Source organism: Podarcis vaucheri (genome assembly GCF_965113315.1).
Source record: "Podarcis vaucheri genome assembly, chromosome: 5".
NCBI lineage: Eukaryota > Metazoa > Chordata > Lepidosauria > Squamata > Lacertidae > Podarcis > Podarcis vaucheri.
The window spans coordinates 6,306,061-6,333,560 of record NC_138763.1 but is presented as its reverse complement, the minus strand read 5'-3'; the positions used below and the strand labels follow the sequence as shown (position 1 = coordinate 6,333,560).

The 27,500-nt window shown below is 46.4% G+C and overlaps 1 protein-coding gene across 3 annotated transcripts; it reads right to left on the bottom strand.

The window, feature by feature from the left end:
* LOC309533185 (cytochrome P450 2J5-like) lies at positions 1 to 27,383 on the bottom strand. Of its 3 annotated transcripts, XM_082224401.1 has the most exons (10): positions 26,176 to 26,311; positions 22,876 to 22,978; positions 20,696 to 20,858; positions 19,727 to 19,876; positions 11,208 to 11,368; positions 8,983 to 9,159; positions 6,394 to 6,535; positions 5,369 to 5,556; positions 3,190 to 3,331; positions 1 to 1,018 (listed from the first exon to the last, which is right to left on the bottom strand). In XM_082224401.1, exons 2-10 carry the CDS (start codon positions 22,876 to 22,878, stop codon positions 840 to 842), a joined length of 1,305 nt encoding a protein of 434 aa, XP_082080527.1. In that variant the 5' UTR covers positions 22,879 to 22,978; positions 26,176 to 26,311; the 3' UTR covers positions 1 to 839. The 3 variants fall into 3 exon arrangements, with proteins under 3 accessions (XP_082080527.1, XP_082080526.1, XP_082080528.1); XM_082224400.1 differs by lacking the exon at positions 22,876 to 22,978 and having other exon boundaries at positions 26,176 to 27,382; XM_082224402.1 differs by lacking the exons at positions 8,983 to 9,159; positions 22,876 to 22,978 and having other exon boundaries at positions 26,176 to 27,383.
* Positions 27,384 to 27,500: the final 117 nt, after the last annotated feature.

Here is a 27,500-nt window from a genome sequence, read left to right as displayed (position 1 = left end):
TGCTTTTGTAAAAATACACTTTATTTTACAGGACCACATGCTAAATTTTACACGTGTGCAATTTTTCACATTTGATGAGAAGCGTGTGCATTTTGTCCCTGGGTATCATGAACCAGTCCTGCCAACCTAGCAGTTTGAAAGCACGTCAAAGTGCAAATAGATAAATAGGTACCGCTCCGGCGGGAAGGTAAACGGCATTTCTGTGCACTGCTCTGGTTCGCCAGAAGCGGCTTAGTCATGCTGGCCACATGACCCAGAAGCTGTACACCAGCTCCCTCGGCCAATAAAGCAAGATGAGCGCCACAACCCCAGAGTCGGCCACGACTGGACCTAATGGTCAGGGGTCCCTTTACCTTTTATCATGAACCAGAGTACATAAAATGTAATGCGGCCATCTGCACTCAGGTGCAAATTGATTTCATTTTTCTCAGTGCTTTTACTCCTCAACAGGCTAATCTGAATGTTGGTGTTAGAACGATGGCATCTGTTCAGATCACTCATTGCCACTGTTCTCAGATCCTTTCATCCAGTTCTGTCATTTATTTCTACCTGAATTCTCTCCCGAAACAATGCATGTGTTACAGAATCACAGAATTATAGAGTTGTAAGGGACCATGAGGGTCATCTAGTCCAACTCCCTGCAATGAAGGAATCTTTTCGCCCAACATGGGGCTTGAACCTACGACCTTGAGGTTAAGAATCTCTTGCTCTACAAACTGAGCAGATCAACCAGGCTATGGAGATGTAAAGTATAAAGCTTTGCAGTAGGAGCTGAAAAATCCCCAGTGAGCAATAAGCCACTCTAAACTCTCCAGCCTTGGTCTTCTGTGGGCTGTAGCCTAATGTGGAACAGCACACAGCTTAAATGGACGGGGATGCAACACAGCAGCTATTACAGGTTCAGTGTTCACTTCCTTCACTCCCTCTGGCAGCCGGAAGGTAAATGCTCTCACGAGGCTGGTAAACAAAACAAAGAGTTCCACCTGTGCTATGTGCTTCCCCAAGCATGCACGGCTTCCTGCAGAAGTAATAAACAGGAGAAAATAAGTATCACGTACCTGCATCACTCATTCTCTCAAGCGCCACGTAATACTCCATAATTAAGAGTGCATGGTATACATTTGCATATGGTGCGCAACCAAAGCATCTGAAGAACCTATGCAGAAGGAAGGGGGATGGTGCACATGTCCACACAATGAGATGGAAGTCAGGACCACAATACCTCAAGGACTGCCTTTCCATATGAACCAACCCAGGCCCTGCGCCCCTCATCTGAGACTCTTCTGAAAGAGGTCCAGAGGATGGCAATACAAGAATAAGCCTATTCTGTGGTGGCTCCCCACTTGTGGAATGCTCTCCCCAGGGAGGCTTGCCTGATGCCTTCCTTACATATCTTTAGGTGCCGCACAAAAATATTTCTCTATAACCAGGCCTTTGGCTGATTAAACATTCTATGGCCTTTTAAACCGGGATGGATGGGTGGGTATTGTTTTGTTTGCAATTATGTTGTGCATTTTTGTGTTCTTATAATGTAAACCTTACCAACAAAGGTCCGTATAGCTAAAGCCATGGTTTTCCCAGTAGTGATGTATGGAAGTGAGAGTTGGACCATCAAGAAGGCTGATCGCCGAAGAATTGATGCTTTTGAATTATGGTGCTGGAGGAGACTCTTGAGAGTCCCATGAACTGCAAGAAGATCAAACCTATCCATTCTTAAGGAGATCAGCCCTGAGTGCTCACTGGAAGGACAGATCCTGAAGCTGAGGCTCCAAGACTTTGGCCACCTCATGAGAAGAGAAGACTCCCTGGGAAAGACCCTGATGTTGGGAAAGATGGAGGGCACAAGGAGAAGGGGACAACAGAGGACGAGATGGTTGGACAGTGTTCTTGAAGCTACCAGCATGAGTCTGACCAAACTGCGGGAGGCAGTAGAAGACAGGAGGGCCTGGCGTGCTCTGGTCCATGGGGTCACGAAGAGTCGGACACGACTAAACTACTAAACAACAACAAATGTAAACCTCTCTGTGATCCTCAGATGAAGGGTGGTAAATAATGAGAAGGAGGAGGAGGAGGAGGAGGAGGAGGAGGAGGAGGAGGAGAAGGAGAAGTGTGTATATGGTTGACACTCAAGCTGCAATCCTGCAGCTTGAGTGAGCAAGCCTAATTGATGTGGAACGGGATAGCCTAATTTCTATTGCCTACACTCTGGTATCCTCTAGGTTAGATTACTGAAACGCATTATACCTGGTGCTGCCTTTGGAGATAGTTCGGAAACTGCGGCTGATACAGAATTCAGAGGCCAGGTAGCTCACTGCGGCAAGACAATTTGAAGATATAGCACTAATCCTGGCCTGACTGCGCTGGCTACCAATTCATTTCTGGATCGAAGTCAAATTGCTGGTTTTGACCTAGAAAGCTGTACCACTAATACAGTGTTACCTCGGGTTACATACGCTTCAGGTTACAGACTCCACTAACCCAGAAATAGTACCTCGGGTTAAGAACTTTGCTTCAGGATGAGAACAGAAATCGTGCGGCGGTGGCACAGCAGCAGCGGGAGGCCCCATTAGCTAAAGTGGTGCTTCAGGTTAAGAATAGTTTCAGGTTAAGAACGGACTTCCAGAACGAATTAAGTTCTTAACCTGAGGTACCACTGTACCTCAAAAACTTCCTCTCCCCATATGAACTGACCTGAACCCTGGGATAGTCATCTGAAGCTCTATTCCATGTTTCCCCCTCCATGGGAGGTCCACAAGAATGGGCCTTTTCGGTGGTGACTCTCCACCTGTGGGATTCACTCCTCAGGGAGGCTCACCTGGCACCACCCTTACATATCTTCAGATGCCAGGCAAAAAGATGTATTTTCTGCTAGGTCTCTAGCTTTTATTTCCCACCTTGCTGGGGAAGCCTGTACTTAGAAGAGTGTTGCCAAGACTCCTCTGTCGAAATTGCTTAGCACGTAGTGTTGCCTGAACAAAGTTAAAAGGCTTGCATTTGATTGCGTCTTGGTTCCTTACTGGTCCTCTGCTAGCAGGTCCGAAAATTTAAAGGGTTACTTTCAAAAGCCTGTTATGGCTTCTCTGCATTTTCTCAGCTCCTCCTTCAAGATTTTGTCCTCAAAACAATCACTGCTGTTCAATGTCGCAGGTCAAGTTTGCAGTTGTGCTTTCTAAAAGTCTGTGCATTTACCTGTTCCAAATGGGAGGAATTCATCTCTCACTATGAATTTCCCATCCTTATCTAGGAAGTGGTTAGGGTTGAACTGGCGAGGAGTCTCCCAAAGCTTGGGATCAAGATTAATAGAGCACAGATCAGGAATCACCAGAGTATTCTGCAAAGAAGAGAAAAGAGGGTTTAGCTATACTTCTTAATATCTTGGTCAGACAGGTATAGGTGGAGAACTCCTACATCAGGCTTCCTCAATCTTGGCCCTCCAGATGTTTTTGCCTACAACTCCCATGATCCCTAGCTAGCAGGACCAGTAGTCAGGGATGATGGGAATTGTAGTCTCAAAACATCTGGAGGGCTGAGGTTGAGGAAGCCTGTCCTACACCCAGGCCAGCAAATAGCCTATTAGGGCAAATGCTAGGACCTCTGAAACAGTGTCATAGCATGGGTTGCCAGTGCCCGGGACCACGCAAAGGCAGTGGGTGGGAGGGCTCATTCAACTGCCTAACGTCATCCGTATCACCCAGGAGATCACAGCCACAGAAATAAGAAAAGAAGAGGCGTTCTGTTGTCTGGAGAGGTCACTTCCTGGTTCACCATTTTCAATGGAGTCCAGCAATGAAAGCGCATGGTTGCATTGAAGCAGCACTGAGTGTTGACATTTTGCACCCCTAACAATTCTGAGCTGAGCCCAGGACAACAGTCCCTGTGGCCTGCTCCCACACTATGACACTGTTCCAGAAGACCCACCATAACCAACTACACGAGGCTTCTAGGTCCCCTTTAATTTATTTTGGCCAGGCACAGAAAGGAGCGCTGAGCTCAAGCAACTGGATTTGCCATTGCAGGGTTGTTTTAACTTCCTCACAGTGCAGTCAGTGTTGTGGGAAACGACAGGCACCTGTCTCACAGCCGGATTCACCAGTGTGGCTTCCATTAAAATTTTAAATTTAATTAAAATGATTTCCCCTCCACAATGCAATGTACATGTTCTAACACACACATATATATAGAAGTTCTGCGATAATGTGGTTAGAGGGATTGAAAGAATTAAATAATAATATAATAAAATATTAAATAAGAACATTATTATTAATTGCCCTGTGGAACGCCCTCCCATCAGATGTCAAGGAGATAAACAAGCATTTGACATTTAGAAGGCATCTGAAGACAGCCCTTTTTCGGAAAATTTGTAATGTGCTATGTTTTATGGTGTTCTTAATTTTTTGTTGGGAGCTGCCCGGAGAGGCTGGGGCTACTCAATCAGATGGGCAGGATATCAATAATAAAATTATTATTATTAATTACCAGGTATTCACTTCCAATGGACGCCTCTATTTGGCTGTGTTAAAGATCAGGATAGATAAATGGTCACAAATCTATTGACAGTTACCTGTATAACAATTTGTCGCAACAAGGACCCTGAGGGTGGATGATCAAAACCTTTGAAATAGCAAATAAGATAAAACTGATGGGTTTCTTCAGAGTAAGAGAAGGAAGCCAACTTCATAATTGTTCCATAGAACAAAGAAATATATTCTTAATGTTGCAATAAAAGCCAAATCAATATTTATACTCCTAGGAATGCTGTAAGTCAAGCAAATTATTATTATTATTATTATTATTATTATTATTATTATTATTATTCCCCAGCCACTCTGGGCGGCTCTCAACAGAGGACTAAAAACAGAATAAAACTTCAAACATTAAAAACTTCCCTAAACAGGGCTGTCTTCAGATGTCTTCTAAAAGTCAGATAGTTGTTTATTTCCTTGACACCTGATGGGAGGGTGTTCCACAGGGTGGGTGCCACTACCAAGAAGGCCCTCTGCCTGGTTCCCTCACAGGGAGGGAACCGCCAGAAATCCCTCGGAGGTGGATCTCAGTGTCCGGGCTGAATGATGGGGGTGGAGACGCTCCTTTAGGTATACTGGGCCGAGGCCATTTAGGGCTTTAAAGGTCAGCACCAACACTTTGAATTGTGCTCCGAAACATTCCGGGAGCCAAGGTAGGTCTTTAAGGATATATATAGTCAACATTTTCCATCTGCTCACAAAAGGGCTCTTGCACTAGTGAATGGGTGAGCTTCAATGCCACTCAACAGAGGAATCCAACGCAACAATTGCACTAGCTAAAACTTGTTGTCAAACAATCGTTCAACCTGGGAAAGAGGAGGGGGGTGGTAGAAGTCGCTCTGTACCTTTTCAATGAAGTTGCCAAGCACATTCATATCGTCTACACAAACTCTGGGTGCCCCAAATAGTATGATGTTGCTGAAGCGCTGCGTCTCCTTAATCACAGCACTGGTATAGGGCAATCGCTTCCGATCCTCATAGCAGACCAATTTGGAGGGACTGAGAGCACTTCCTAGCTCCTTCTGGACTTGCTCTGAGGGCGGGGGGAAAGGTGTTTCAATTCATAGGTGGGCAGAGGGAAGGTTGTATTTGGGAAGCACTCTTCTCTCAAGGGTCACCAGAGTGCCAGCCACTAAACAGCTGTGAAAGAGAACCCCTTGGCCCCTCCATGGCCCCTTGGCCCTTTATTGCACATTGACGATGATTTGTTCTCACATTGCTATTTGGGGCGGTCACACATGATCATGCTTTCTATTATGTCTGTGCCTGCAAATGTTTTGGGGTGGTCATGCTGCTTCATTTCCAATCAGTGCATATCCTCTAACTGCTTCCTGAAATCCCATCACTTTCTATGTGAAAGACATGATTTTCTGTCCTGCTTTTTCCCTTATTGGGGAAGCATCAGAGAACAAACTGAAGCAGAATCAATCAACCATGCTCTCAAATAATATATAGGGCCTCACTCAATTACAACCCCAGAATTTTGCTTTAACATCTGGGCCTGCTTAATGTCATTTGGCAACCCAGCACAATATTGTCCACACCAACAGGGAACAGCTCTCCAGGGCTTCAGGGACAGCTCAGCTGGTACAGCATAAGACTCTTAATCTCAGGGTTGTGGGTTCAAGCCCCACACTGGGCACAAGATTCCTGCATTGCAGGGAGTTGGACTAGACCCTTGGGGTCCCTTCCAACTCTACAATTCTGGTTCTAGACATTCCCAGCCCTAGCTAGAGATGCCAAGGTCTGAATCTGGGACCTTTTGCATGCAAAGCAGAGGCTCTGCCACCGAGCTACAGCCTTCGCCCCTCCCAAGCTGTACATAGAACAGAATAAGCATCCTTCACGTGCGCCATACAGCCCCTCTCACCTTGAATATTGGGATGGGCCGCCATAAAAAGCAAAGCCCAGGAGAGAGTGGCAACTAGAGTGTCTGTGCCTCCAGCAAACAGGTCAAAGATAACCTGTACCAGGTTGTCTTCATCAAACGTAGTTGTGGAGTCAATTTTCTCCTGTGGATTAGAAGCATGACATTTCAACCCAAAAGCTTGGCTGTCTCAGTTGCAACCACTGTGTTGCCTTTGCCCTGGGTGCAGTTCTTGAGACTAATTTTTACCTCCTTTGTTGGCTCCATGGAAGCTTTGCCTCACTTCCTAGCTTGCAAGAACACTTGGGGTTTTGTGATTTGGTGGCAGCAGCCAGGATGGTGAGGCTGCACCATGAAGCCCCCCCTCCTGCCACTGACCTAGGTCGGTGCACCAGCGGGAACACTAGATTCACTCTGTTGCTGGGCCTGTGTACCCACAACCTCACCTGTGTCCTGCCCCATCCAGGTAAACGGCAGCAATTTCGGTGTCAGATCCACAGCCCTGCCCCACTGCGCCAGCCATTCCTGTGATTTGGGAGCCGGTTAAGGCAAGGATGGGAAACAAGGCCTAGGGCCACCTTACCTTGTAGACAACTTAGTGGGGACCACATGCCAGTGGTGGGTGGGGCTGGAATAAAAATGAGTGTGGCCTGGCAAATGAATGGGTATGTTGATAATGGGACTGTGCAGCTGCAGACAGCAAACAAAAGAATTGCATGACTGTATGCGCCACCTGCGTCAAAAATACCTCTGCACCCAGAAAAGCAGCATGTCAAGGGAGAAGCCAGACTAAGAACTTTCTCCCTGACAGGCTAGCTTTCTGCAGGTAGAGGATGTTGTTGTTGTTGTTGTTGTTGTTGTTGTTGTTGTTGTTGTTGTTGTAAATCAACATAGTAAGCCATAATTGTAAACAAAACAAGTAACAGCCAGTGGAGAGAGTTCATATCCAGAACATCCAATCTTCAGAAACAATGCACAATTTAATTAATCCATTTATCACTAATACTGAACCGTCAGGGAGTGCTGCATCACTCCCAGTTGACTTCTATCCAAAACGGTACCATATTATTCAATATACTAAGCAATGTGGACTGGAATGGATGCTGGTGCTGACACACAGGACCAGTCCTTGCTTTTCTGTAAACTGCTTAGAGATTTGTATTGTGTTAATTTGGTTTGGCCTATTTAAATGCTGCTTTACCACACCGCAAGTGATATTTATCCGTGGAAGAGGCTTATTCGCCCAGCTGGAAAAGCTTGTCGGAACAAAAATGCCTACAATTATTTCCAGGAGGTGCGGATAACGGCTGCCTGTCAGATCTTGATAGCAATGCGGTTCCACAGAACTAGGGCAACCATGCTAAAAGCTCCGAGTTGCTATGGAGAGGGCCTCGGATCTCTTCGCAACCTTTAGGAAATACTCTCCCATAGACTGCAGTGACCTACTGGCTATATACAAGATAAGGCAGCCTCTCAAGTAACCTAGTCCTGAACTGTATGGGGCTTTAATAGTTCAGTACTACATACCTGCCAACTTTTCTCCAATGAAAATAGGAACACTCTATTCATCATCATCATCATCATCATCGTCATTGTCATCATCGTCATCATACCCTGCCCATCTGACTGGATTGCGCCAGCCAATCTGGGCAGCTTCCAACATATATAAATAAAATATTAAACACTAAAAATGTTCCCTATACAGGGCTGCCTTCAGATGTCTTCTAAAGGTTGTATAGGGGGGCGTTGCATAACTGCATACCTTCCAACATTTCTCTGATGAAACTAGGGACATCCTAAGGAAAAGCGGGACATTCCTGGATCAGATCAAAAACTGGGATGGCTTCTGTAAATCCAGGACTGTCCCTGGAAAATAGGGATACTTGGAGGGTCTGGTAGGAGCACCTTGAACAAGATATTTTCACCGTAACAGGAAATAAACAGGCTATGCTCCGTTAGGGAAAGAAAGTCTTGTGTGAGACTGTGGCGTTTGCCCCTAGGATGCGTCAAGGAAAGAGTTAAAAATGGGTGTGATGTGATTGGCCAGTGAGAATGTGAGGGGGGAGTAAAAGATAGAGTGGGAGGTTTTGAAAAGACAGTTGAGGTCTGGGAGTTGACAGTTGAGGTTTGGGAGTTGGGAGTTGAGGCTTGGGTTGGAGAAGGAAGAGGGTGGAATACGCAGTGGGTTGGTTGAGTTGTATTGTGAGAGGAATTGTTAGGGAGTTAGACAGATAGTTGGGAATAATTCAGTTTGAAGTTGTAGGAACTAAGATTTAAGAAACTGACAAGAGAAAAATAAACCGAAACCATACGCTTATTCCTGCAGTTAAAAATAAACTTGATTATTTGTTTATGTTAACAACTGTCTGGACTCCATGTGTCCCCGTGAGAAGCGGGGTGGTGGCAGTGAAGAAAGCAACCGCAGTGGTGGCACAGGGTCAATAGACCGTGAAACGTCCGGGGGCCCTGTGTGATCGCCACAGAGACACAATTTCTTGTTGCAAAGCCACAGCTTCCCAGCCACTTGTGGGCGGCTTTTGTCTCAGTGGTTCATGAGCTGTGCCAAATTCAGGCACTCCAGCAGAAACTTACCTTGTCTATCTGAGCCAAATAGAGGTGAGTGTAGTCCTTTTGCTCCTGGGAAAACCCACCTTTCTGGCAATTTTCTACCTCCTTCCTGATAAAAGAACGCATGAATTCACAGGAGGAGAAAACCTTTTTGTGAGGCCCGGGAATGTGCCGCAACAGTGTAGGGAAAGCGTTGTATAGCTGCAGGAAATGCAAAAGAAAATGTGTGAGTGTTGCTTTGGCAATGTAATCCCTGATGCCCCTGTTTGGGCTCTTGTAATTAAGGAAGAGACCTGGATTCAGGGAAGACAAGGGGCAGGCTTGGGAGCAGACATAAAGCTTGGGAATGGCGGTTCAGGCGCACAGCAAAAAGTTCAGAACTGGAAGATATTGCATACATCAGTATTTCCAGGGTTTTTTTCCCAGCCAGAACTCACCAGAACTCAGTTCTAGCACCTCTCAGGTTGGTCCCATTGCCATTCTAAGAGAACAAGGGAGGCATTCATGGTGAATTCTGGCACCTCTTTTTCTAGAAAAACAGTACTGAATATTGTGCAGTTTGAAGCGACTCGATATAAAAATTGACTCCTTTGGGAATGAAGCATTGTTCAGACTCATTAGATTGTTCAAAACTTTACTTGAAGAACTTTCTTCAAATGCTAAACAAAAACCGATATATCCAAATAAAAAGGTTAAAGTACCTCTGACTGTTAGGTCCAGTCGCGGATGACCCTGGGATTGTGTGCTCATCTCGCTCTGTAGGTCGAGGGAGCCGCCATTTGTCCGCAGACAGCTTCCAGCTGTGGCCAGCATGACTAAGCTGTTTCTGGCAAACCAGAGCAGCACATGGAAATGCCATTTATCTTCCCGATGGAGCAGTACCTATTTATCTACTTGCACTTTGAAGTGGGCAGGGGCTGGGACCGAACAACAGGAGCTCACCCCGTCGTGGGGATTTGAACCGCCGACCTTCTAATTGGCAAGCCCTAGGCTCTGTGGTTAAGACCACAGCGCCACCCGCATCCCTACAGTGCTAATAAACGATACTTCCAAATCATTCTATACAATATCTTGTGCAAGTCCAGCACAGGCTCAGCATCTTAGAAATAAAATGAACTTATAACCAGAGCTGACAAACATAGCTCTCTCTGACACACAGGCTCCATTAGCCTGCATTCCAGCTCCCTAGGCTATGCAGCTCCTGAAGAGGCATCTTCCTTTAACAGAGCCTGAGAACAAAGACTCAGCCACCACCCTTCCAAGAAGGCGAATTTGCAATTCAGTACCTCTCATGTGATCTAAAGTTAAAACACTATGTCAGAGCTACCAGAAAACAATAACAATAGTTAATTAGCAACCTATCTAGGCAGCTCAGAAAGCTCTTCATGCTTAGGAGACTCCAGAGGGATTTTCCATTTCAGTGTCAATTAAACAACAGTACTTAACAGAAGGAAGCAATGGAGGCTATACAAGGAAGGAACACCTCTGTGGAGAGGGAATCTCACAGCTCAGGGGCTGGTAAAGAGGTCACTTGGGAGAACATAAGGGCATCAGAAGAGTCAGGTCAATGGCCCATCTAGTCCAGCAACCTGTTCTCAGTGTGTTCAACAGGATGCCTACAGGAAGCCTCAAAACTGGGACTGAGTAGCCACCTTATTTTTGTGGTTGTAACCTGTTTTAAGCTGTTTTTAATGCTTTGGCCACCTCATGAGAAGAGAAGACTCCCTGGAAAAGACCCTGATGTTGGGAAAGACGGAGGGCACAAGGAGAAGGGGGCAACAGAGGACGAGATGGTTGGACAGTGTTCTCGAAGCTACCAGCATGAGTTTGACTAAACTGCGGGAGGCAGTGGAAGACAGGAGTGCCTGGCGTGCTCTGGTCCAGGGGGGTCACGAAGAGTCGGACATGACTATATGACTAAACAACAACAACAACAATGTTTCGTTTTAATGTTGTGACCTGCCCTGGGACCTTAGGATAAAGGGTGGGTAATTATCATCATCATCATCATCACCATACAGCAGCTCTTAGGGAAGAGCCATAGCTTAATGGCAGAATGCACCATTTGCATGCAGAATGCGGCAGGTCCCTTCTCCATCACTTCCACTGAAAAAGGACCACAGTGAGGAGGGATGAGGATAACCTGGCCTGGCTCTGACTCAACACTGGACATGTTTGTGTGCAGATACAGCGTTGCCCTCCTCGGAGCTGGGAGAGCGAGAAGGAACAGGGGATAATTCATGACTCACTATCTCTCCAGCGGTGCCCCTAAATTTTGTAACAGTGCTGATGTGTTCAGTCAGCTCATGTAAGGCCTTCTCTTCCACGGGAACAGGATGTCCAAATGCCAGAGAACAAATCACTTTGGAGACTGAATGCATGATGGGCAGCGAAGGGTCCAGAGGCCGTCCTGCAGACAAACAGCCAAGACAATCTCATCAGCATTCATTCCACTGGCCCAGGGCTTTGGAGCAGGGGTCGGCAAGGCTTACCGGGCATGGGCCAGATCACTGCCGCAGAGATCCTCCATGGGCCGGGCCGGCACAGCACAACACTGGGAATCATGTCTGCTCATGTCCACAGTGCCGGAAATCACCTCTGCGCATGCCCAGATGCCAGAAATCGCGCTTACGCAGAAGTGATTTTTGGCGTCTGTGCATGCTCAGAAGCGATTTCTGGCGCTGCAGACATGCGCAGACGCAGTTTCTGGTGTCTGGGCATGCACAGAAGCGATTTCCAGAGCTGCAGAAGAGAGACCCCGCGCCACGCTGCGCCAGTTTAGTGCAATGCGCAAGGACTCACCGAGCGGGCGGCTCATGGACTGGTTAAATGGCCTCTGTGGGCCACTTCCGGCCCATGGGCCTTAGGTTGCCAACCCTTGCATTAGAGACGTTGGGAGAGAACCACAGATCTACCCCACTCTGAATGTTTCAGAGTATTGTGGCCTCAGAACCAGACATTTCAGGTGCCTCCAGTCGAGTCTGTCACTATTTTGCAAAAAGGATACAAGGGTTTACTGGAGATTCGGGTTTATGCGGTTAAAGTGAATTAAAATACTCTGTTGACCTATTTCAATAAACCCCACTTTTTATATTAAAAAAAGAATAAAACAACTTTTTTACAATTAGAAAAATGCACTGAAAAGTGGGGGGTGGACAAATGATTAACAGGAAGTGTATAAACACCCCGCAGGCAAATCTGGATGAATGATCATTGTCACATAACTGCCCGGCAAAAAAAATCAGAATGAACACCCATTAACAATTGGCCATATTTTTATGATTCTAAGTTGTTTTTAATTGTTTATAATAGTTTTTTTAATGTTGCAACCCACCTTGGGACATTAGGATGAGAATGGCAGGCCATAAATAAATACATAATTGGATGGAGAAGGAGGGGGGGAGGAAGAAGAAGAAGAACTGTATAGTTTGAAGGAATGCAGGAATATTTTGCTCAACATGAGGCTCAGACCCACCACCCTGAGATTAAGAATCTCATGTTCTACCATCTCTTTTTAAAAAAATATTAATCTTTATTGGTTTAAAATCAACACATAGACACAAAGAACATTTAGGAAAAAAGCAAAGAAGAAAACAAAAATAAAACAGACAAAGAAATAGCAAAATTATACAAAATTTGCTTTTTAAAGGTTAGAAAGGAAAGGCACGATTCCACATGCAGCTTTCACGTTGCATAGTTCCTGTCCATTTGTGGCTGTCTCTGAATACAATTGAACTGACCGTCCTGCGGACGCTTTCCACTTGCAGCTCTCCTGTGCTGCACTTCACCTCCAGCAGTTGCTGCCTCTTGATAGATTTCAGCTGAGCTGTGACTTTAAATGCTTGCAAGCCGCCCTGAGCAGAGCAGGGGGCGGGGGCAGGGGCTTGCAAAGGGAAAGCAGGCTCGAAAGGTGTCAGTCAGAAGGAAAGCAAATTAAAAGGAAGATCGGAAGAGCAGGCAGCAGCGCCTGGCGTGAAATGGGCGGCAAGCTGACCCGGCAAAAGGAGGCAAAAGCCTACAGCACCCTAACCAGGCCTGACCCTGCTTAGCTTCCGAGATCAGACGAGATCGGGCGTGTTCAGGGTAGTATGGCCGTAGACGCTGTTCCACCCTCCGAACCCAGCCTTTAAGCAAGAGCGCGGGGAGAGTCCTTCCCCTTTTTGCAGAACAAATCTTCAGGCAACAGCCACAACTCACAGTATTCAATGGCAGTTAGCCCTTCTCTCTCTTTCGTCACAAGCACACACTTGCATTGAAAAAGTATACATCTTTTACAAACAAACAAGCAAAGATTTGTAACACTGCTTCACCAATACACAAAAATATTTCCAACCTCCTTGATATGGGTCCTTGTTTCCTCAATTCCTTGCCTCTGATATTCCAACAAATTTGATCTGTACTAAATCTTGTTTGTATTCTTTTTACCTTATTTCCATTTGAGAGTTATTCGAAGCATTCTAAAGCTTTTATATGGGGACATGGTTCTTTTAGATATTGTCTATACATCTCCCCTTCATGGATCCCCTTCATGGATCACTGCCTTGCCGTGGCGAAGGGGCTTGAATAACTCAGAGAAGCTATGAGCTATACCGTGCAGGGCCACCCAAGAGCTGTCGTCATCATGAACAAAACTGACTACATTCAGGAGGCTCACAGACAACTTTCCAATACCGCCTTTTACACAAAATTGGACTCAGACCCCACACAAGAATACAAGAAAGAATTGAACAAGATTGTTAAGGAGCTACCCCCACACATCCAAGAACAGATCCTCACCAACACACCAACAGAACCTCGACCAGGAACTTTCTATCTTCTACCTAAAATACACAAACCAGGAAATCCAGGACGCCCCATCACAGTGGCGTAGCGTGGGGGGTGCCAGGGGTGCCGGGCACACCGGGCGCAACATCTGGGGGGGGCGCTTGCTGCCTCCGGAGTCGCCGAAGAGCCTCGGGCGCAGGCTGTAGCGGAGCCGCATGTCTCGCAGAACCGACGAGCTGTGCGCGCGTCCGGGCTGAAGGCGCCCGGCAGGCAGCGGCTCTCAGCGCTCGCCGCGGAGGACGCGCCAGGCAGCCCCTCCTCACAGCCCCGCCTCCGCCGCTGCTGCTGCAGCTGCTGGGCAGTTGCATTTTCCTCGCCTCTCTGCCCCCCTCCTCCTCTGGGCAAGCGGCGTCGTTTGGGCGGCAGCGCCAGCGGCAACTCGCAGGTTAGGGGTTAGGGGGGGTGCAAATTACTTGCCTTGCCCCGGGTTAGGGGGCGCAAATTACTTGCGTTGCCCCGGGTGCTGACAACTCACGCTACGCCGCTGCCCCATCATTTCAGGTATTGGCACTATTACAGTGGGTGTCTCCGGTTATATGGACTCTGTTCTGAAACCATATGCCATCAGTGCTCCCAGCTATGTACGTGACACCACAGATTTTCTGAGGAAAATACAATCTTTAAATAATCTTCCCAACAATACTATACTAGCTACTATGGATGTGGAATCTCTGTATACCAACATCCCACACAACGATGGTTTACAAGCTATAAGGAACACCATTTCAGATAAAACCACAGCGGACCTTGCCACCAAACTCTGCCAATTTGTCCTTACCCACAACAACTTCAAATTCGGTGATGACCTGTTCCTTCAGATCAGCGGTACAGCAATGGGCACCTGCATGGCCCCACAGTATGCCAACATCTTCATGGCAGATTTAGAACGTTTCCTAAACTCCTACCCACTCAAACCTCTCTTGTACCTGCGATACATTGACGATATTTTTATCATTTGGACACATGGTCAACAGACCCTGGACACCTTTCACCAGAAATTCAATGATTTTCACCCCACAATCAACCTTACAATGAATCAATCTATACAAGAAATACATTTTTTTGGACACTACTATAAAAATACAGGATGGGCGCATAGACACCACCTTATACCGTAAACCAACTGACCGACAAACATATCTACATGCCTCTAGCTACCATCCCAAACATACCAAACAGTCCATTGTATATAGCCAGGCACTACGTTACAGCCGCATCTGTTCCAATTCTACAGACAGAGACTCTCACCTAAGAGATCTACAGCAAACCTTTTCAGAACTAAAATACCCAGCAGATGAAGTTAGACAACAGATCAACAGAGCCAGACTTATACCCAGAGAGAACTTGCTGCAAGACAGACCCAAAAAAATAAAATAACAGAACACCTCTAGTCATCACATACAGCTCCCAAGTTAAAACAGTACAACGCATCATCAGAGATCTACAACCTCTCCTGGACAATGACAGTTCTCTTTCTCAAGCTCTGGGAGGAAGACCTTTCATTGCCTACAGACAGCCACCCAATCTTAAACAACTCCTAACCCACAATAATACTACAACCAGACTTAACACGGACACTGGCACCAGAGCCTGCAATAAACCCAGATGCCAACTTTGCTGCCACATACACCCGGACAACACCATTACTGGCCCCAACAACATCAAACATACCATCTCGGGACTATTTAATTGCTCATTGTCTAACATTGTGTATGCCATCAAATGCCAACAGTGTCCTTCAGCTCTCTATATTGGACAAACAGGCCAAACCTTATGCCAAAGAATAAACGGACATAAATCTGACATCAAGAATCACAAAACAGAGAAACCAGTAGGAGAACACTTCAATCTCCCAGGACATTCTATACAAGATCTCAAAGTAGCTGTTTTACTACAAAGGAATTTCAGAAATAGACTGGAAATAGAAGCTGCTGAATTGCAACTCATTACCAAACTTAAAACCATGGAGAGACCTGGTTTGAACAAAGACATTGGATTCTTATCCCATTATACATGACTAAACCATTTCTCACCTTCTCACCCCTTGCCTTTTCCTGTAAGACCTGTTACAGTCGTTAAGAGTCGTCAACAGGCTCATCTCAGTTATCTGCCAATCTCCCATTCCCACCACCCTTCTGAGTAATACCCCTCCCCACCTTCTCACTATATAGAAGGATCTGGCAACTTCTGTTTCAGTGTATCTGAAGAAGTGTGCATGCACACGAAAGCTCATACCAAGAACTAACTTAGTTGGTCTTTAAGGTGCTACTGGAAGGAATTTTTTTATTTTGACTATGGCAGACCAACACGGCTACCTATCTGCAATTAAAGATAAAGAGCCAAAAGAAAGGAGAGCTGGGGTCCTGAAATTACTCATCAGATACATCTGAACAGCAGACTAAATAGGCATCCTGGCCACCTGGTCATAGTCTTCTCCCAATGTGTTGAGATGAGTGGTGTTTCAATTATAGACATTATTTATTGATTTGCATTTGCATAGCCATTATTATATGCAGATTTTATGCAAATTGGTGTCCTTCTTTCCCTTTCTTTTTTTGCCAGTGCATACCGTTGTGTTCCGTTTGCATGACGCCCGGCTCTCTTCTAATTCCTGGGTTTATGGATCCAGCAAGGCATAAATTTTAACCCTTGTGGATTCCATGGTTGTACTAGTCAGGCAAGTTTCTTTGACCCTTAATCTCAAGGTCATGTGTTCATGCCCCATGTTGGGCAAAAGATTCCTGCATTGCAGGGGGTTGGACTAGATGACACTTGTGGCCCCTTCCAATGCTACAGTTTTATGATTCTATTTTTTTATATATAAAATTTTTATTAGGATTTTCTCATTTTTTAAGACAAACACACAAAAACATAAACATCAACATTACACACAAATAACACAAATAATTTTAAAATCTTATTTTCTTAACCACTTTCCCGGACTTCCCCCACTTCCCCTTCTTGCATCCCCATTCCAAATTTAGCCCAGCAAGTTCTTTATACCCAAATTAATCCCTTATTAATATTTTACTTAAATCATCTTAGTTAACCAATTTCAAACTTCTATATCTCATTTTAAGACCCAACATCAACCCCTTTTTCTAAGATCGATCCACATTCCCTTTCAGGAAATTCCCAATTATTAGAATACTTACAAAAAATCTTAACAAATAAGAGCATATACTTGTAACCCTTTGGATTCTAAAGCTCTTTTCCCCCCTCCCCCGGTTTTGATCCCTTAAAAAAAAAAATGTCCTTCAATCTAACAGTTCTCAGCCTGGATCTATCACATCCGAGGCCTTTAAATCTCTTTCAGTCCCTTTCAGCCGGTTTTGTTGACTGTCCTTTATGTTGAACATCTGATCTCGGAGCATCTTTGACCCAAAAGGGTCCATATTTTTTCCAACCAGTCCTCCATATTCAAAGGAAGAGTCCAGATCTTGTTTCTTGTTCTTTCCAAGTCCAAATTTCCCAAATGTCTCAAACGTTCCAATTTTCATCTTGGTCAAATTTGTAATCCATAAGTCTTCCGGACTCCCCATGGGGAAGAATCCCCACTCTTCATTCTCAATTTCAAACCAAATTTTTGACATCCGAACTTTATCTTCCTTGTATCCTGACCTTAGAGGCCTCTGGTTGTCTTTTTTCACTTGCATCATTTCTGCTCCTCCTTCACATTCCTCCAAAACAGCACATATATCTTGCTTCCCAGCTGTAGATTCTTCTTGAGAATCTTGAGTCAAGTCCACCACTTCAGCAGAGTTGTTTATTTTAAAATTCAAAGTTGTCAGATTCGTAGCCATAACAAAACTCTGCTCGTGCAGCTTTCCCAGAAGTTCAAAGACCCTATCCAGCTCTGCTTGTAATTTTCCATCTGCAGCCATTGTAATGTCCCAAATCCCCTCTAGAGGGATTTTGGTTACTAAGTGTTCTTTTTCCAACAATCCGGATATTTTGTTGTTATTGCCACTCTAATTTTAAAAGCTTACAGTCCAATGTAACAAGAGTAACCAACACCAATAACAAAAAACAGAATTTCTTGACTTTGACAGCTCAGTTGACAGCTGTCAAACTCTGTAAATATCTTCACAGGCTCCCTCGCGGGTCACTCCCGGATCCGGGGGGGGGTTACACTTCAACTCTAAAAATCAGTTCAAATCCTCCAGCGATAAACTTATAAGACCAAATCGTGAAATTAAGAATTTTGTCTCAAAAAAGAGAAATACAGTCTCTCGATCTTAGTTGTTTAATTCTTGCTTTAGATTGCCTGCAAAAGGGGGGGAGGCGGACTTCCTTTTGACACCTCCCCCGGTCGTACCGAATTCAATTAAGGAGAATTTTTAATTCCAAATTCCAAGTTCCGTATTACTCACGGGTTGTTGCATTTTGAGTCCAAATGTTCAAGGAAAGAAGTCAGCGCTATCCAGCCATGGCTTGCAGCTTCACTCCGTGGAAGAAGCGGTCTACTCACAGCACCACGCCACTCTCCGCCACCCGCTCCGAAGCCTTTAAAAAGGCTTGTTTTTGGGTCGGAGGGGGCGCAAATGGTGCCCGCCGAGTCACCAGGTCCACAGGCATCCGCGCCTGTGGTTTCTGAGGGTCCCCGCGTCGCCGCCGCGGCAGGACCCCTCCTCCACCGAGCCGATTCCCTCCGGAGCTCGGAGGGAATCCGCCATTAGCTGGTCGCACCAACCCGGAAGTCCCCCAGTTTTATGATTCTATGGTGGCCACAGTTGCCACCTAAGTACCATCGTTCATATAGCAAAAGAACTTGCTCTGGAATTCCAGTTGGTCGTGCAATTAATGGCGGATGAGAGCTCTTTCATCTGAAAGAGCCCTTGTGCTTTGAAGATTGGGGTGCCCACGAAAGCATCACAGAGCCCCGAAAAAACTCAGATCGAGCATTCTGAGGACCTGGTGTTCCAGCGGGTATCCCTTGCGACTCCCCTGCTCCACAGTAAGCTCGCCCTGAGAGCGAGCGGGGTTGGAGACGCGGGTACTGTGGAATCTACTCGCTTTCTTCATTGCGCGAAGCTCCGAAGTCCGGCAATCATGAACAACCAATTTCTCAGACCAAATTATAAAAGATTGGACAATCGTGAGTAAAAAAAGGCTTTAAATTTGGACAATTAATTGGACTGAAGGGATTTAAATTACGGAAGTCGATCCCTTTCCACTGAAGTAAAAGTGAAAGCAGTTGTTGCTGACAATTTTAAAAGAATGTTTAAAACTTCCAAGGAAACTTTCTAAACCCCTCTTTCTGCAGGGTGAAGGGGGGAGAATTTGACTGAATTGAGAGACCCTGCATAAGATAGACAGATTGTGTGTGAGCTGAGAGAGAAGCAGGCAGAAGCCAGATTGAGCGAGCCATGCTTGATTACTGCTGGAATCCAAGGCTGTGACTCTCGAGGAAGCAAGATCTTTTGGGGTGCTAATGCTCTGAGCCCCTCCATCCTTGGCTCAGGTTGCCTATATGTGTAAATAAACCATGTATCCTCAAGACGCCACAGTCTCTGGTTTCCCTCATTCCAAGGAAACCGAACCCTGGGTAAGCGTCTGGAACCCCTGGAATCTCTCACCAATAGGAGATTTGGGGTGGCCTGCAACAGTACCCCAGATGAGCATCTGGCTGCCCTGTGGTCTGATGAAGAAGGACTCGCCATATATTTATATATCTCAGGATTAAAATTGTAAAGCGGAGTTCCAAGCACGGGTCTTCTTCTATGAGCCTGGAAGACTTTTACCTACTTGGAAGCATCTATTTCACTTTAAGGGCAGATCTGAGGATGTGTTCAAGCTCCATTGATGGGTTGGAATGAAGGGCCAGGAATCACCATTTCTGCAGAGCAAAATTCCTGCAGCTGTTGCAGCAGGTAGGCTAGCTAGCCAGCAGCTGCATATCAGCAAGTACAAGCGCCTAATTTTTTAGCCATTGCTTACGTACCTTTTTCCTGTGCAAAGGCCTCCACGAGTTGAGCAGCTTCCTCTTCTATTTGATGCTCCAGACACATCTTCATTTGCCCCATCTTCTGCAGGGTAGATCGTGCAAAATGCCTCTGCTGCTTCCAGGTTTTGCCATTGGAGAACATAATACCTGCAACAATATTTTTTTATTAAAAAAAAACCCAGTGTTGGGTCGTTCTTGGTTAGGTGGTTCACAGCTAGAGGTGAATGAATCAATGCAGTCATACCTCAGAAGTCGAACAGAATCCATTCCGGAAGTCCATTCGACTTCCAAAACATTTGACTTTCAAAGCGCGGCTTCTGATTGACTGCTGTGATGTCGGTGGTGGGGAGAGCAATCCCCTGCACGTTGCAGCGGTGGCTCCAGCCGCTGCGCACGGGGGGGCGAGCCCCCTGCGGTGTGCCTTTTTGTCACCCCCCTCAGGGATGGCACCCGGGGCACACCGCCCCCACCTCCCCCCCCTTCCTACGCCCCTGCCTCCAACAGACACAGCAGGTCTGCAAGCCCAGGGCCACTCGCGGGGGCAGCACAGAGGCTGGTGGACAGCCAGTGCATCCCCCTCAGCTACCCTCAGCTGGAGGGCACCTGAGAAGGACACACTCACTTCGGTGGAGCATGGTGCACCACTGGTAAGAGTTTCTAAATTATTTGATGGCTTGCCAAAGCCACATAGTCTAGGCTTGGAGCAACCACCCTAGACATCCTTCCTGGTAGGGTTCACATGGTGGAAAGAGAAAACAAAGAGATTGGTAACCCTTCCTCCTACCTAGCTCAGCCCGGCAGGACAGCTTGCTCTGTGGTCTTAACCCTTTAATGCATTAATTAGAGTTAAGCATATTGGTTACATGAAACTGGATATATCCCACACTTTCCATGCTGGCTGAGGAAAAGAAAGGAAACGACCCCTCCCCACATTCCAAATAAAAATGGCTGAGTGCAACAACTTACCCTTTTCATTGCCCAGAATTTTAAAAACAGGGAACATTGGTTGTCCAGACAATGCTTCTGGGTTGTCCGTTAGACTATTGTCAACAGCCTCAAACCCAGACAATACAATCACAGGAGTATGTCCTATCCATAACGTGAAAATGTTTCCATAACTGTTTGCAAGCTGTAAGTGGAGTCAAAGCAAACAAAACAAATGTTATGCTCAGGGCCAAGCTAGTTGATATGCAGATTGTATAACAGCATACAATGTATTTATTATTATTATTTATTAAATTTATTACTACTACTATACTGCAGTTGGATCAGGACCACAATGTATGGGGAGGGAGGTCTTTGGTTCTGGGGAAAATACCCACTTCCCCTCCACTCCCATTGAAAAGCTGCAATGGCTCCTGGGACTGGTGGAGTGGAGACACTTGTGGAATTGTTAGGCGAAATTTTGATGCCTGAAGCATGTGTTTCTGACCTGAATGTTTGTTCTGCTGATGCTCTTTGGGGCCACGGAGAAGAATTTGATGTGATTCCATTACTGGGACAAGAACACCTAGTGTTTCTGTTGACAAAAGTCTGTCCCATTAGCTAAAGGTAAAGGGACCCCTGACCATTAGGTCCAGTCTGGGGTTGCGGCACTCATCTCGCATTATTGGCCAAGGGAGCCGGCGTACAGCTTCCGGGTCATGTGGCCAGCTTGACTAAGCCGCGTCTGGCGAACCAGAGCAGTGCACAGAAACGCCGTTTACCTTCCCGCCGGAGCGGTACCTATTTATCTACTTGCACTTGGAAGTGCTTTTGAACTGCTAGGTTGGCAGGAGCAGGGACCGAGCAACAGGAGCTCACCCTGTCGTGGGGATTCGAACCACTGACCTTCTGATCAGCAAGTCCTAGGCTCTGTGCTTTAACCCACAGCACCACCCGCATCCCTGTCCCAACAAAATAGAAAGTGTGGAGGAAGACCACAGAGACTGGTGGATGCTGGCACTTCCTTTCAGCATCTCTACCATACGATATTCACTGCCTTTTGAATTTTACTGCCCTTCTGATTCTACCACCCTACTTCACCTCATGAGTAAACCAGCTCACACTCAAGTAGGCCTTCGCTTTGCTTTGGCAGTTAGGCTGCTGCAGCTGCTAAAAACAGAAGAAGTCTGTAGCCCAGTGGCAGAACATCTGCCTTGCCTTGTAGAATCATAGAATCATAGAGTTGGAAGAGACCACAAGGGCCATCAAGTCCAACCCCCTGCCAAGCAGGAAACACCATCAGAGCACTCCTGACATATGGTTGTCAAGCCTCTGCTTAAAGACCTCCAAAGTAGGAGACTCCACCACACTCCTGGGCAGCAAATTCCACTGTCAAACAGCTCTTACTGTCAGGAAGTTCTTCCTAATGTTTAGGTGGAATCTTCTTTCTTGTAGTTTGGATCCATTGCTCCGTGTCCGCTTCTCTGGAGCAGCAGAAAACAACCTTTCTCCCTCCTCTATGTGACATCCTTTTATATATTTGAACATGGCTATCATATCACCCCTTAACCTTCTCTTCTCCAGGCTAAACATGCCCAGCTCCCTTAGCCGTTCCTCATAAGGCATCGTTTCCAGGCCTTTGACCATTTTGGTTGCCCTCCTCTGGACACGTTCCAGTTTGTCAGTGTCCTTAATCTTAATCTTAATCTCCACTGACATCTCCAGGATGGGCTGGGAGAGGCCCACTGTCTGAAACCTTGGAGCATCCCTGCCGGTCATTGTAGACAATATTGAGCTAGCTGGACCAATGGTCTGGCTTGGTACAAGACCACTTCCTGTGTCCCTGTGCTTAACAGTGGACTTGCACTGGGGATTCTTCCTGAAAAGACCTTCCAATCTGGAATGCCTGCAGGAGCCCAAAATTCTCAGCATTTTAGGAAAACTCTCCTAAAGCTCCCAATGACCTGCACCCGAAGAAAGAAAAATGTCAGCTCGGGGCTTAACCTTGCTCAAGCAACAAGCAATGCAATCCACACTTCACCCCTCCCTGTTTAAACCCTCCCACAGAGAGGCAGTTTGTCGTGAAGAGGCAAGCTGGGAGAGGGCTTAGGACCGCCATCACCACCCTGCTGCAATTCTGCTTCTGCATTCCAAATCAGTGTTGTATTATACAGTTACTGACTCACACGAAAGGGTTAACCTGCACCCTGAGCTCAGATTACCATGGGTGGGACTTAGCAAGCTGTCAACAGCCTTTACTTCCTCTCTCCCCCATTTTCTCTCTGTTCTTCCTTAAACAAGCAGCAGCCAAGCAATGATTCCCAGCTACAAGAAAGAAAACATGTGAAAATCTATTTAAGATGAGATTCTCATAGCCTGCAGACTGCATCTTGTCAGGAGGACTGTTCCACACAGTGTAGGAGTTGGGTCTCTATTTCTGTGGCACCTTGGGGGACATTGCAGATTACATGGCCGATATCCCACACCTTCTAGTGCATTTTCCCCTCACTTGCTTGTCATAACATGGGTTTTGTTGCACACAATCTCATCAATCAGGTTGCAATTGTGCAACGTGAATTTGCAGGTATGTAGCTGAACCCCACCCCAAAATAGCAAGAATCTGGAAGTACCCGTAGGTTCCTCACCCGCACCTCCGCTTTTTGTATAATTGTTTAGATAATTTATACCCCGCCCTCTGTCGGCAGATCTCAGAGCAGGCTATAACAACAACAAAACACCACAATGAGACTGAGGGATAGCTCAGTCAGTAGAGAATGAGACTCTTAATCTCAGAGTCGTGGTTTCAAATCCCATGTTGGCCAAAGGTTCCCTGCATTGCAGGGGGTTGGACTAGATGTCCCTCATGTTCCCTTCAAACTCTTGTTGTTGTTGTTTAGTTGTTTAGTCGTGTCCGACTAATCGTGACCCCATGGACCAGAGAACGCCAGGCACTCCTGTCTTCCACTGCCTCCCGCAGTTTGGTCAGACTCATGCTGGTAACTTCGAGAACACTGTCCAACCATCTCGTCCTCTGTCGTCCCCTTCTCCTTGTGCCCTCCATCTTTCCCAACATCAGGGCCTTTTCCAGGGAGTCTTCTCTTCTCATGAGGTGGCCAAAGTATTGGAGCCTCAGATTCACGATCTGTCCTTCCAGTGAGCACTCAGGGCTGATTTCCTTCAGAATGGAGAGGTTTGATCTTCTTGCAGTCCATGGGACTCTCAAGAGTCTCCTCCAGCACCATAATTCAAAAGCATCTATTCTTCGGCGATCAGCCTTCTTTATGGTCCAGCTCTCACTTCCATACATCACTACTGGGAAAACCATGGCTTTAACTATACGGACCTTTGTTGGCAAGGTGATGGCTCTACTTTTTAATATGCTGTCTAGGTTTGTCATTGCTTTTCTCCCAAGAAGCAGGCGTCTTTTAATTTTGTGGCTGCTGTCACCTTCAAACTCTACAGTTCACTGATTCTGTGATTCTATGATTATTTAATTATCTCCTTTTGATTCTAAGATTGATACTTCCAATGCATGCTTAACCATCCATCGCCTGATACTGTTTGGCATGCCTTCTTCTCAGCTCTGCCTCTTCTTTTTCTCTTTCAGCTGGTTGTTTGTCTGTTTGTTTGTTTGTTTGTTTGTTTGCTTGCTTGCTTGCTTGCTTGCTTGCTTGCTTGCTTGCTTGCTTGCTTGTTTGTTTAGAACAGAAGTGGGAATAAGGTAGACTGGGATCAAGTGGTAGATCTTTGAGGGATATGGACTAAAACAGCAAGGCTTTCCGATCCCCTGCTGCTTCAAAGTAAGAAGAGCAAAATGACTTTTCCCACCCGATGGCACAATCCTAGGGAAAAATCTGATGGGGATGAGCAGTTAGGATCCAGTAGATCTCCAGCTGAGCTAAGAGGTTTCTGGCTCAGCAGGGCTATGCCAGCTTAAATCCCCCGTCCTGGTTGAGCTGCAGATACGTCAGCCTAAGTCCTTCATCCAGGTTTAGCTGGGGCTCAGTTGGCTGAGCTGAACCCAGCAGGTCTTAAGCTGGTGTCAATCGTGGAAAGGGGGCGTTCTGGGGGAGTGCCAAGTGTGGAAACAGAACAGGTGGGGCAGGGAAACTTAGGCTGGATCCAACATATTATTATTATTATTATTATTATTATTATTATTATTATTATTATTATTATTATTAACATACACATCAAGTGTCAGAATCCAGGAGAAGGAGTGCATTTTCAGCATTCTCTGAAAGCTGCATAATGAAGGTGCCAGGTACACCTCTTTGGAGGGGTGGAGTTCACAGCTTTGGGGCTGCCACAGAGAATGCCCTCTCCCCAGCCACCAACCACCAAGCCTCTGAGGGCCTCCTCTGCCGATCTCAGCAGCTGAGAGGGTCTGTAGGGGAGGTGGTGGCAGAGAGAAGTCCAGAGTCAGAGATGAGTCCAGTTGGTGAAGAGGCACAAATGTCTCCCCTTCCTGCTGCTCCCCTCCCCCTCTGGTCTCCCAGAACCAGAAGAGGCATGAAAAGGGTGGAAAATAGGTTGGCGGCACGCAGACAGACACGGTCTCCGATTGCTTGGGGAAAGCCCTGGAGAGGAAGAGACTTAGGCAGCTGTGGGGAGGCAGGGACTTTCAGTCTTGGCAGCTGACATTGAAGGAGTAAGAACTCCAGGAAGGAGCTGCTGTGGTTGTTAGGCCTGACACTCAACCAACTCTGTGGAGATCGTGTTTTTGCTCATGAAGAGTTAACTCCAGCTTTGAACTGTGTGATTATGGACCAGCACGCTCCTGTGACAACCCTATGGGATTTACACCCACATTGTAAGTCCAATTAAACACAAACCAATTTCAGTGTTGGATTAGGGCATCACCATATAGGCAGTCCACTGGGGCAAGTGGGGCACGCCAACCTCAGTTTGCCCTCAAGCGCCACCACCTGCCCATCTTATGTAGAACCTGCCCACTGCTTGTTGGCTCCTTAGTCCGTGGTTCTACTCACTACAGTTGCCTTCGTGGGCAACGCAACAGGACCAGAGCAAACTGGCTCGACCTATCTATTTATTTATTATTACCTTTATATTCCACCTTTCTTCTCAAGGCAGCGTACCTGGTTCTCCCTTTCTCTATTTTATTAGTTCCCAATGGGCACCAGCAACCACTGCATACGGGGCATTTTCCTGCCCCGTTCAGCCACATACCTAGTGGGGGCAAGAAAAAGCCCAGCTAGATGATGTCCCATGTTGACACTGCATTACATGTTACTGGAAAGAGTTGAGACAAGGACAGGAAGGAGCAGTAACGCAGTGTTTGCTGCAGTGTCCTGATTCCACCCTCGGACACACTCCCACAGCTCCCTGAAGCTCCGTGAAGGAGCCATCATCTCACTGAGGATCACCACAAAGCGAGTGGCACATTAATCAACACATGAAAAAACTCACTGTGTTGTCCTGGTCCTTCAGGACGAGTTCCCCACCCACCTCTCCAGCTATGCTGTTGTTGGTTCGGCTGCTATTATCGTTTAGAAAAATACCTTCATCAAAGTATCCTGACGAATCTTCCAGCCAACTCTCCACAGGCTTCCGATGAGAGGGAATGGAAGAGGTCCAGGGGGGAGCCGTCGGTGTTTCCAAAAGAGCTTTACAAACTGCACAGTCAGACAACAGATGACCACAGCAACCAGAACTTCACTTGGCCCCATGTTTACCTGACCGTTCTCTCTGAGTTAGATGAATGACTTTGTTCTGGGCTGACTTCCTGCTTTCTCTTAAAAGACTCGGTGCTCTTTTATACCCTTCCATCACATCATACGGAGAGATGCTGCCCAGAGATACGCTATAATTAAGCAGGGAAGAATTATGCGGTCATTTCAGGCACATTTATAGCCTAGGAATGTGGCTGTCCTCCTTTGGCACGTGAGGTGTGAACATTCAAGATGCTCAGATAAAGCAAGGAAGGTCTTAATTGCCATCAGACCCTGCACACCCACACAGTTTAAAAGTCCACTGAACATTTAATTGGCCAAAAATCTGGGACAAGAGGAAAGTTTTCGCCTGATGCCTAAAGATATGTAATGAAGGTGCCAGGAGAGCCTCCCTGGGGAGAACATTCTGCAAATGGGGCCACCACAGAAAAGGCCCGCTCCCCTGTTGCCACCCTCTGGACCATACCCTCCAGCATGTTGAGGCTGAAAACCATACCTTCTTGTGTTCCCACACAAGTAATGTGACCTGTGTGAGTTAACAGAGCCCCAAAACAAACTTTTTTTTTTACTCTGGCTCTTGGGCATTTTGACCCAAAACTTGTGTTTTTGGGGGGCGCAGCTCCTAAAAATGGGATGCCTCAATTTAATCAGGGCAGTTGAAGGGTATGTTGGACCTCTTGTTGGGTAGGCACATGAAGAAGGGCCTCAAATTGTGAGTGCAAGGTCTGGGTTTGTTCATATGGGGGGAGGCAGTCCTTGAAGTATTGTGCTCCTGAGTCCTGACCTAAGCTGGATTGGAGGCAGTGGGAGAGAACCAAAGCCATGGCTTTGGATATTCTCACAGAGATCTGGTTGGTCTATCTCTGTTCAAGACAAAACACCTTCCCCTCCCACTTCTTTCTCTGGTGTACTTTGATGACATCACCTCCAGCCAACAGAGCGGGGCAACTACATTGTGCATATGGCTTTTGCCTTCCACAAGAGCCTATCCATGGAGAAACATCTCCTTAGCAAAAGAATGGTGGCTGACTTTTGCCAGACCTTTCATCATCATCACCATCATCATCATCAGTTTATTATTTTTACCCCGCCATTCTGGGTGGCTCCCAACAGAGGACTAAAAATAGAATAAAACTTCAAACATTAAAAACTTC